This window comes from Tenrec ecaudatus, chromosome 17 (genome assembly GCF_050624435.1).
Source record: "Tenrec ecaudatus isolate mTenEca1 chromosome 17, mTenEca1.hap1, whole genome shotgun sequence".
NCBI lineage: Eukaryota > Metazoa > Chordata > Mammalia > Afrosoricida > Tenrecidae > Tenrec > Tenrec ecaudatus.
This window is the reverse complement of record NC_134546.1, coordinates 65,155,492-65,167,522: the sequence shown is the minus strand read 5'-3', so window position 1 is coordinate 65,167,522 and position 12,031 is coordinate 65,155,492. Positions and strand designations below refer to the sequence as shown.

Sequence of the window (12,031 nt, the reverse complement as noted above, 5' to 3'; positions counted from 1 at the left end):
AGGTCTGTGGGAGCCACCCCCGGGAGGCGTGCGCCCCACTCCAGCGCTGGGGGGGCTCCGCTGGCCGCGCCCCCACTGGGGCCAAGCTGGGTAGTGAGGGAGGCCGGAAGGACCCCCAGGGGGACAGGGGATTGAGGGGCGGATGTTTCCAATCTTCCTTGAACTTCCAAGCCCCTTCCCACCTCCAAGAAAATGCTTTCCTTTGTCTTCCTCCAGGAAGCCCCCCAGGTTCTGTTCCACGTCTTCCCTTTCAACATGACCACAGCTTCCCCTACCACATCCCCTTCTGCTGGGGACTCCAGTGAAGAACCCAGGCCACACCTCTCACCTCACCTTGACCCTGACTAGCCTACCGGGCCCTTTGTGTCCAGCGCCAAGAAGCCCACCTGGCTGCTTCCTGCCCTGGCACTGAGGAGAGCCAGTGGGCTGCATGTGTTTGAATCAACTGTGCAAATGGGCCATCTCGTTTTAGATCTGTGTTTTTAATGAGGTGGAATTCAAATAACATAAAACTAACCGTTCTCAAGTGGACGATTCAGTGACAATTTAGTACATTCTCAATACTATGCAACTGCTCCTTCTATCTGGTTCCTAAGCACGCCATCATCTCAAAAGACAACCCCATGCCATTTACGCAGCTATTCCCCCATGTCCCTGTCCTGTCCCTGCAGCCCCTGGGAAGAGCCCTAGCCGGTGGTTATGCAGTGGGCTACATAACCACAAGGTCGGCAGTTCTAAACCAGCTGCCACTGCACAGGTCAAAGAGGTGTTCTCTTGTAATGAGTTACAGTCTCAGAAACTCACAGGGGCCCTGTGCTGTAGGGGTGGCAGTGAGTTTGGTTTGGTTTGGCAGCCCCTGGCAACCACAAGTCTATTTCCAGTTTCTATAGGTTTATCTAGCCTGGACATTTCATATAAGGGGAATCATACACTGTGTAATCTGTTGTGTCTGACTTACTTCATTCACCATAATGTTCTGGAGGTACACTTTATTTGTGTAAACTTGATACTCCCTTTTGCCGACAACATTCTTGGGACTGGTTAGTGATCCTTGGGACCCCAGGGCCATGATGCAGAAATTGCAAAGGGTCTACATCAGGAACCTGGATACCTTCAGTGGGTGACTTCAGACAAGGAACTCACTTCTTTGGACTGGTGTGGCCCCATCCCAAACTACTAAAGGAACGGGAAATGAACCTCAAAATTCCGTGATGTGACTGAGACCTCACAGAGAGTCCTGATCCTTTCTCGAACACTGTGGAATACTTCTTCTGCAGAAACTTCAGGGTAGAGTGGGGAGTACACTGACCTTATGTCCCCCTTCACCCACAAGAGAAGCCAAGGTCAACAGGCAGAGTCTGGCTAGGGCCAGAGTCAGAGCCCAGTGGGAAAGCTTTTCAATTCCGAAGGAAAATGGTTTGTCTGACAGAATATGAGAACTTTCTCTGCCGTCAGTGTTTCTGGGAGCTCGGGTAAACTGTCAGTGTCATTAATACTATAAGGTGTTGGGGAGAATTTGTTTAGATTACACCCACTGGCCAGAATCCTCCACCCAGCAAATAGCCGATGGCTTCCCTTTGAGTTGTAGGAGGAGAGAATGTGGGAGCCAACTTTCAGCCACCTCCCTGGGCTGACTGCACACCTGGGAGAACAGAATGGTTCAGGATGGGGGCGCGAGGGGGCAACAACCAGTGCCACTTAGGGACTAGAGGACAAGCTTTGCACTGCCCACCACGGACTCAACTGGGGCCAAACTTGGCCTCTGCCCCTTCACAACTTGGTGATGCCAGGCTAACGATGTAAACTCTGTGTTCTCAGCTTTGTAGTCTTGAAAACAGCCCAATCAGTGGGTGCAAGCTGCAAGGAGACAGATGCTAGCTCAATTTGAGCTATTCTCTTCAGAAGAAACTGCTTGTGGAGGAAATAAGTCCCTTGACATTAAAGGCATCTAAGGGCGACCAATTCATAATGCAGAGGAGACTAGTGCAAAGCCTGCCACGTTCTAGTCTGAGATGGGAAAGTGCCCACCTCACTGCTGTAACCAGTCACCTTCCTCAGTCTCCTCAGTGTGGCCTGCTTGCAACCAAAAATGCCCGCTGGGGGCTGAAAGGGTCTTCAGAATCAGTCACCGCCACATCCTGGAATAAGCTACTTTAGGGATCTGATTTCCTCATCCGTAAACTTGGGGTAATATTAGGGATTAGATAATATGAAAAGGCCCCATCTATAGCTTGGTTCATGGCCCCTAAAGGCAAAGGATGATTTCTTCTGCTTTGCTGGAAGCACAACATGACAGTCACTTCTGTGGCTGTTCATGATAAATGCAGATGGCAAAGTTGGGCAGGTTTAGAGAGCAGATCCAAACTCTACCTTGCAGACAAAGAAGTAGGGCCTGGAGAGGTTGGGTAACTTTGGTAAGTCAGTGGTAGCTCCGGCATTAGAGCCCAGAGAGAAAGCTGGCCTCGTAGGCCAGTGCTCTTCCTTCCCCAGGCTCGGACTGTGCAAGCTACTGCCTACCCTGTGTGCAGAAACATCACCATGAGTAGCAAGGTCAAGACTTGCCCACTCCAACTGGGAGGTCTCCCAATGCAAGGGCTGCATCTTCCCTATCAGGCTGGGTCTGGGAGTTTCCTTCGCAGGCCCCTGCGGTGTCCCTACTGTGTGCTAATCGCTGTGGATACTGCGGTGAACAGGGCTGGGTCTGTGCTCTTTAAAGGCTCAGAGAGTCTGCTGAGGCCTCAACCTCCTTGCCCCTACCCGCTAATCTGCAAAGTGGAGAAAAGGGCCTGAGAAATCCGTGGGCTGCCCACAGACAGGACAGCGCCTTATCCTCTCCAAATCTCAGGGGGACACTCAGGGGCTGGAGGAGGAGATTCTCACCATCTGCAGACAACACCCCCTTGGGGTGTGGCCTGAACAGGCTTCCAGCCACCACCTCCCACGTTGGTGGAGCCCCTCCCCACTACCTGGCTACTGAGGGGGGGAGGCCCCGCCCAATGAGCCATGGCTGGACTTGAGAAAAAGTGGGCCAGGGAACAAGCTTCCACAGGATCAGAAGCATATCTGTGGGAAACAGCTCCTACGAAGGCTCCCATCCACACCTCTGACACCCTTCTTTCACAGCAGATCAGCGTGAAACTCCAAGTCAAGCTCGTTCATCTTTTCCTTAACACATCACACAAAAACGACAGTTGTGCCCTCCTGGCCTGCACAGATGTACATTGGTCTAGGCTGTGCGCAAAGTCCTTTGTTCCTGTTTCTTCTCTTTTTGCACTCAGCCAAGCAAGATCCAGACAGGCGGCCTTGACCCGTGGAAGCACTCAAATATAGAAGTATTCGTTTTAACTTGCTGAATGATTTCTCACAGCTGGTGAGGAAAACTCTAGTGGTTAACAGAAACTGCTCAGTGGTGCCCCACCCCTCCTTCAAGAGACTCCCAGGACACATGCCATACCGGCCCACCCTTAGATACGTTTCTGCTCAGCACCCTGGGCTTTAAAAACTCTCCCTGCCCTAGCTAAGCAGAGGCAAAGGCAGAGCCTGGAAGTTACTAGGTGCCTGGAATGAACTATCTGGGAGGGACTGGGCCACAGCTCCTGGACCCCTGTCAGCCCCTCCCCGACTCTGCCCTTTAGCTTCAGCAATGCATGAGGCAGCTGTCTCCCTCCCCAAAGCATGTGGCAAGGCTATTGTGGGCGAGGAAGGGTAGGTGAGTTGGGGATAGAGAGCAGGGCCTATGGTCAATGGACAGAGCTCAGCGCAGTCCCACCCACATCCTCAATTCGAGAGAAGGAAAAGCCATTTATTTAATCTGTAGGCCCCCCTTTCTTCATCTGTGAAATGGCAACAGTAAGGCACCCTCTCTGAGGACACCTACAAGGACCTAGGCAGGACCCATCCTGAGAAAGAGGACTGTCCAGCCTGTCATCTGAGTCTTCCAGCCCTTCCAGACAGTGTGTGACCTCAGGAAAGGAGGAGAACTGGCAGCGGGCCTGAGATGGTGCTCGCGGGGGCTCTTGGTCACCTCCTCCATCCTCTCCCCCTCTTCCTGTCTGGTCCCTAGGGCAAGAGTGTCCTTGCTATTTCTGGCTGCCTCTTCCTTGGGGCCTCTGGCTTCCCAGGCTTGTCCAAGTGACTCCAACGCCCCAGCCCCACTTTGATGGAGTGGCCCAAGTGGGAGTGCCCTGGCAGGGGAAGTACCTCAGTGTTGGGTCTGCAAACTCCAACCAGGGGCTGTCAAAAGCTCATGGACATTTTCCAAGATCTTTTCACTCCATTTTCCATGAACCTTTCTCATATGTGAAGGTCTGTGCATACAGAGCTAAGAGAAGGGTCATTCCCTTTTTCCTCCCCCATCCCCTTCCTTCTTGGTCCCTGTGAGTAACTCCCTTCTCTCCATGTGGGGCTTTGGGTGAAGCTGGGGCAGTGAGTGTCTGCTGACTGCTAGATTCCATCCTGTGTAGACCTGTCCCGTGACTCCAGAGTCACTAAGCTCCCTTCCATTGGACACTCTGGAATCCAGTCTTAGCTGATTACCCAGGAAAGTGCTGTACCATGAGAAAAGTGCCCTGGGGTACACAGCAGGAGGTCTGGGGCTGTTGCTCCAAACCATGTGGCCCTGGGCAAGTATATTTCCCTATGTGGCCCTGGGTGCTCTACCATTAGCTCCGATGTCAGATGACTGCCTAGCATTTGTAACATAGGCAGTAAAGCATGGCACTTAAAGGCACACATGCTCTAGAGGAGTGGTTCTCACCTTGTGGGTCGTGACCCCGTTGTGGGGGTCAAATGACCCTTTCACAGGGGTCACCTGGTTCATAACAGTAGCAAAATTATGGTTATGAAGTAGAACTTCATAACTGTATGAAAGGGTTCCAACCACTGCTATGAAATCAGTGGCTGCATTCCAAGCCTAGCTCTGCTACTATCTAGCCACATGACCTTGGGTAGATGATTGAACTTCATCTATGAAACAGGGGTCATTACTATCTAATGTGCAGGGTTGCTGAAGGCAATAAATGACTACTATCTATTACGTGGGGGAAAGCAGTACTATCTTTTTATAAGATTGTTGGAGGGTTATAGCAGCCAATACATGAGAAAAATGCTTACAACAGTGCCTTGGCTATAACCCCTCAGCCAGGGCCATTGGTTTGGTTTGGACACTGTAGAGCTAAACATAGCCCTTCCCTTCCCACACACCGACATGTGATCCTGCCAGCCTCCCTGCTTCCCTCCCTAGGTCCTAGGCCAGAGACTCCAGAGGAGCCAGGGCTTCAGCAAGCATGGGCTAGACACCATCTTCCCAATCCTATCCAAAATCAGGGAGTCATCTACACACAGGGTTTACCGGACACTCATCTGCAAGCAGAATTGCTAGCCTCTGCATTTCAGAGGGAGGGCCACCACGGTCCAAAAATCGATGGGGCTGACCCAGAGTCAGGGGCAGAGGTCCAGGTCAAGTAGAAGCCTACTCCCAGACTTTAGCCTGTATAGCTTTTCCCCTCCCTTTTGCTCTATCTCTGCATCTTTGTCTTCTGCCTCCCTGAGTCAATAAGGTGGCCTTATTTTTAATCCTGTCTGTGCTTCTTCCCAGTCACATAAACTCTCGGCAGGATTCTGCACACATTACAGATATGGCCCCAATGCTATAAAATAGATGTTGCTGTTGGCCATAATCATTAGTTAGGTGCCATCGATCCCATGTACAACAAAAACACTGTCTGGCTCTGTGTCGCCCTCTGTTTGAGCCTGTTGTTGCAGTCACTGTGTCACTGGCTCACTGAAGGCTTCCCTCTTTTTCCTAGAGCAGATGTCCCTCTCCTGGGACTTTTCTCTGTTGATAGCATGAGACCAAGTCTCGCCACCCTCACTTCTGCGGAGCCTTCTGGCTGTGCTTCTTCCAAGACAGATTTGTTTGCTCTCTTGGCAGTCCATGGTTCTTTCAATATTCTTTGCCAACGTTAAAATTCAAATACGTCAGTTCTTTGGTCTTCCTTATTTAATGTCCAAATATGGAAATGGGGTGATTGAAAATAGCATGGCTTTGGTCAGGCCCACCTGGGCCCTCAAAGTAACATCCTTGCCTTTCAGCACTTTCAAGAGGTCTTGTGCAGCAGATTGACCCAATTCAATGAGTCGCTGGCTTTGGACGAGTCAGTGTGCACTAAATAGTCTATATCTTTCACCTGATATGCAAGTGGCCGTTCCTATGATCACTAAGGCTCATTTGAAAATGAGTAGCCACACTTGTCTCCAGATGCCCTTGGGCCCCAGCCATCCAGCCAGAGCCACTCCATCACATGAGCCGCACTATCTTTAGCCAGGGAGATATTTTTATCTCCCCAGAAAGTGTTTCTCTCAGCGGAGGAGCCCGAGAGTCCGCAGCCGCGACTGCAGGGCCGCCACGAGAGCCTCTGGGGTAGCCATGCGGCCAGGTTCGGCGGCCCGGGTGCAGGTGTGGGTGGGCGGGCAGCTGTTCGAGGCTGAGCAGAGCCTGCTGGTGGAGCACTGCGGCTTCTTCCGCGGCCTCTTCCGTTCGGGCATGCGCGAGGCGCGCGCCGCCGAGGTGCGCTTGGGCGCGCTGAGCGCGGCCGGCTTCCGCGCCACGCTGCGGGTGCTGCGCGGGGAGAGGCCGGCGCTGGCGGACGGCGAGGCCCTGCTGCAGGCCGTGGAGTGCGCCGCCTTCCTGCAGGCGCCGGCGCTGGCGCGCTTTCTGCGGCGCAGCCTCACGTCCCGCAACTGCGCGCTGCTGTGCGACGCGGCCGCCGCCTTCGGCCTGCGCGACCTCTTCCACTGCGCCGCGCTGCTCGTCCGCGACGGCCCGCGCGCCCTCGCCGCCGAGCTGCTGACGCCCGAGGCCCGCGCCTACGTGGCGGCGCTGCGGCCCAGCAGCTACGTGGCGCTGAGCACGCACACGCCCGCGCCCGGCTTCCTGGAGGACGCGTCGCGCACCATGTGCTACCTGGACGAGGAGGCGGGCGCGTGGCGCACGCTGGCCGCGCTGCCCCTGGAGGCGAGCACGCTGCTGGCCGGCGTGGCCACGCTGGGCAACAAGCTGTACATCGTGGGGGGCGTGCGCGGGGCCAGCAAGGAGGTGGTGGAGCGGGGCTTCTGCTACGACCCGGAGCGGGGCACCTGGCGAGAGTTCCCCAGCCCGCACCAGCCGCGCTACGACGTGGCGCTGGCGGGCTTCGACGACTGCCTCTACGCCATCGGCGGCGAGCTCTGCCGGAGCCCCGTGAGCTCCGTGGAGCGCTACGACCCGGCCGCCGGCCGCTGGAGCTTCGTGGCCGACCTCCCGCAGCCGGCCGCAGGCGTGCCCTGTGCCCAAGCGTGCGGCCGCCTCTTCGTGTGCCTCTGGCGCCCGGCTGACACCACAGCCGTGCTGGAGTACGAGGCCCAGACGGACGCCTGGCAGCCCGTGGCCGAACTACGGCGCCCGCAGAGCTACGGCCACTGCATGGTGGCCCACCACGACAGCCTCTACGTGGTGCGCAACGGACCTTCCGATGACTTCCTGCACTGTGCCATCGACCGCCTCAACCTGGTCACCGGCCAGTGGACGGCGCTGCCCGGCCAGTTCGTAAACAGCAAGGGCGCGCTCTTCACGGCCGTCGTGCGCGGCGATGTCGTCTATACGGTCAACCGCGTGGTCACAGTGCTCTACACCATCGAGGGGGGCACCTGGCGGCTGCTCAGGGAGAAAGCCGGCTTTCCCCGGCCCGGCTCTTTGCAAACCTTCCTCCTGAGGCTGCCTCCCGGTCTCCTGGGGCCTGTGGCCGTGACCACACCGGAGCGCTGACCCCCGAGCCCGCTCAGCCAGCCTCAGCAGCCGCCCCAAACTGCCCTCTCCCTGATGTGGTGCCGCCTGGTGGTGTGAATGTGACCGGTCAGTTCGGGGAAGAAGTGCGGACATTGGGGGCTGAACCCTCAACTTACTTGCTTTCTGCCAAGAGCAGGTGGGTCACCGTGTCACTGGAAGTGGGGTGGGGAGGGAGAGGATTTTCATAATCCAGGTTCCCTGAGAATGCACAGTAACTTAGTGATGGAAAAACACTGTACTCACTGCCATCAGATGGATTCGGACTCATAGTGACCCCATGTAGGGAGCGGACAGCATTACCCAAGGAGCAGCTGGTGGGTCTGGGTCGCTGACCTACAGGTCAGCAGCCTGGTGCTGAGTGATGTAAAATCATCAAGCAGTAGCCAAGAATGAGGTAGGTGTCTACTTAGTGCCGAGCGCAATGATAGGCCTACTGTGGGGGGCAGAGCCTCTCCGCATCCAGTCCAGCCCAGGAAAAGCTCAACCTTAACAGAACACTGACACGACAGCAGTCTTGATCTACAATGTGTTGAAGGTACTGCAAAAAACAAACAAACACCAAAATCCCTGTAAACAACACACAGTAAGTACTAAAGAAACCAGAGCAAACGAAAAATAAGAGGCAAAACTGATAACTACAGGGCAGCTCACTTGAGTCCCCACCTGTGGCCACCAGGTGCTTTTCTTTCCATCCAAATAAACTACTTCCTGCTTCCTGCACCACCCCCGCCCCCCAACACACACACAAAGATAACTCCAGGAAGAAGGAAAGCCTTTGAACTGTGAGAGACAGACAGGAGAGAGTTCACTGCAGAAAGAGGGAACCGTGAGAGCTCAGAGGAGAGCAGGGACTGGCGGGAGCAGATGGGAAGGGACTCCATGCACCCAGTCTTACACGGATGGTGGCGTGAGTAAAGGGTGAGGCTGGGCTGCTTGGTAGCCAACAGTAAACAGTCTGGCAGACAAATGGTTCCCACAGCTGCTCCTGGGCATGGAGAACCCAGCTGTAAGCCCCTTCCTCAACTTTTTTTTGCCATCACCCAAAAGCAATGGGCAGTTTAACCCCTTTGACCTCAACTCACTCAAGGTGTGAGTGAGCCAGGGACTCCTATCTCTTCTTCCTCAATTGTATTTGCTCCTCCTAGCCTCTGCCCTGCCATTCCCTTGCTTGGAATGCCTTTCCTCTACCCCTCGCTCTGTTGGCTCTATAGCCACCTTCTCTGCCCTCCTGATCTTAATTGCCTGCCTTGTTCATTGGACCCCTGGCTCTGAGATCATGCTGTGTGTGTGTGTGTATATGTGTGTGTGCCCACATGTAGACTAAGGACAGAGGTCCTATTGTGTTGTCAACTGAGCTGGGCCCTTCCCAATTTACAAAGTTAAGTGACAGGGTGTTGAAGGAACCTAGGAGGTTCTATAAGGGCACTGTGGGACCTGCTGCTGACCTCTAGTGTTAGATGACTCTACTACCCCACCCCCACAGGCACCACCACCATCCCCACTCCAGCCCAGGTGCGCAGGTAGACTGCTCTGAATGTTCTTTGTCCTTCAAGGACTGAGGCGCATGGGAAGGCCTGGCCGCCTCTGAAGTGGAGAATGCAGCGTTGGCAGAGCACCTACTGAGCATGGAAGCTGGTGCCAGCTGCCTCTTACCCTGGTTTGGCTGACCTCTGCCCTAAGTCTGAGAGAATGTTGCCCTCAGAAGCCGGGGACTTTCGGGTCTTGGATTTGCCCCGTCTGATGAATCACAGCAATAAACCTTGATTTTTGCATCTCATGATTGGTCTGCCAGGCACTTTCACAGCCATCTCCCCACTCTAGCCCCCCACGGCCCTGGGACTTGGATACCCTCTCCTGTGACAGATGAGATGGAGGCACAGGGACTGGCCCAGAGTCCCATAGACTACCAAAGTCCCTCTCATCTGAGTCATGGTTTTTGAAAAACTTAATATTTATTCGTCCAACTATAAAGAGATTTAAAGGGTTTAACTCAGTAATGAACTGACCAAAATAAAACAAACCCTCACTTCCACTGAGTTGATTCTGACTCATAGCCTATAGGACGGGGTGGAACTGCCCCCTGTGGGTTTCTGAGACTGTCACTCTTTATGGGAACAGAAAGCCTCTTTCTCCCACAGCTGCTGGTGGTTTCAAACTACTGACCTTAGTGGTTAGCAGCCCAACGCAGAACCCTCTGCCATGAGGGCTCCTTGAATTAACCAAAAGAATGGCATAATCTGTTCAAAAGAACATTTGAGAGGCGCCTACCCAAACCAAACCAAACCAAACCAAACCAATTATTGATGCTCCCTCATGGTGACCCTCTAGGACAGAGTTCAACTGCTCCGTAGGGCATCTGAGACTAACTATGGGAGCAGCCTCATCTTTCTCCCTTGGAATGGCTCATGGATCTGAAACATTGACCCAGTTAATAGTCCAATGCGTATCCTGCTGCACCTCTTTATTTGTGAGATAGACACAGTTCATTGGGGAAAAGTGCAAATTAAGTTTGCTAAGTTAGAGACAACTGGCTAATGCCTGAGAGGTCAGTAAACTTAACTGATAACGTGTTCCCTGCGGGACAAAAAGCCCATGCATCTTTTTTTTAAAACAATTTATTAGGGGCTCATACAACTCTTATCACAGTTCATACATATACATACATCAATTGTATAAAGCACATCTGTACAGTCTTTGCCCTAATCATTTTTTTTCTCCTCTTTTCTTTTTTTACATTTTATTAGGGACTCATACAACTCATCACAATCCATACATATACATACATCAATTGTATAAAGCACATCCATACATTCCCTGCCCCAATCATTCTCAAAGCATTTGCTCTCCACTTAAGCCCTTTGCATCAGGTCCTCTTTTTTTTTTTCCCCTCCCTCCCCTCTCCCCCCTCCCTCATGTGCTCTTGGTAATTTATACCTCGTTATTTTGTCATATCTTGCCCTATCCGGAGTCTCCCCTCCCCCCGCCCGTGCATCTTTGCAGACAAAATCCACACAGCATATATAACCCCCCAGAGCCCGAGCCCTCGTTGATACTCGGGCCCCACGCACGGCGACCCTGGGAGACTGAGTCAAAGTGCCCTGTGGGTTTTCAACGGTGGACATGTGGAGAGGAGCAGAAGGCCTCAGTGGCTGGTAGTTTTGAACTGTTGACCTTGCAGTAACCCACTATGTCACCAGGGCTCCTTGGTGACAATAGTACATTGTACAAAGGTACGTACATTCCTTTAGAGATTTACAGACCTCTCACGCACTCCTTCCGAGTGACAGTGAAAGGACCTACAGGCTCTCCTTGCTTTCGTCCAAAGTTACAAATGGTTTGTTTTCACAGACCAGAGTCAATTGCTCCCACCCCACCTGAGACTTGGAACCTCAGATTCAACAGGTCGTGGGAGTCTCATTCACCCGATGGAACTTGCATTTGAAGTTGCCTTTGCTCATCCTGGAACTCTGGTGGCATAGTGGGTATGCGCAGGGCTGCCAGCAGCGAGGTCAGTAGTTCGAGGCCACCAGCCATTCAAGGGAGAAGGTGAGACTTGTTACTCTCATAAAAAATGTCAGCCTCTAAGCAGAAAGGAAATGTTTTGAGAATGATGAAGGCAACAAATGTACAAAGGTGCTTGACATAATGTGGATGGATTGTGGTAGGAGTTGTATGAGCCCCTAATACAATGATTTAAAATACGCTCCCTTAGAGTTCAAGTTGAAAAAAAAAACCTTTTTTTCAGCCTCAGAAACCCCGCCGGGGCAGTTCTACTCTGTCCTATAGGGTGGCTATGAGTCTTTGATTTGATGCAGTCACAGTGAGTTTGGTTTATTTTTCTTGCTCTCCTGGGATTTGCTGATTCTGGATCCAGAGCGACCCCTTCCTAGTGATTATTGAGCTGAACTCTGATACCAGAGTCACAAAGAGCCCACCCACTGAGGGTCTCAGAGTTCTTACAATCATGTTAAGTAGGTAAGTGCTTGGCAACATACCACCCCGGGGTGGGGGTGGGGGGGATCCCCTTAGTGTGGACTCATGCCGACCCTGTGTACAATGGAATGAAAGCAAGAGGCCACTTCACAAGGACTGTGAATGGCTGATGATTCTGAGGACTATTGGTACTTTCATGCATACTCCTCCTCAGAAAGTGTCCTGGACATTTTAAAATCTCACCTTCTCTGGCATAAGGGTCCTCAATGGCCA

General features: G+C 53.1%; 1 protein-coding gene across 1 annotated transcript; it reads left to right on the top strand.

Annotated features, from left to right (window-relative positions):
- Positions 1-6,427: 6,427 nt before the first annotated feature.
- KBTBD13 (kelch repeat and BTB domain containing 13) lies at positions 6,428-9,287 on the top strand. The gene has a single exon (XM_075535570.1). It carries the CDS (start codon positions 6,428-6,430, stop codon positions 7,802-7,804), a length of 1,377 nt encoding a protein of 458 aa, XP_075391685.1. The 3' UTR covers positions 7,805-9,287.
- Positions 9,288-12,031: the final 2,744 nt, after the last annotated feature.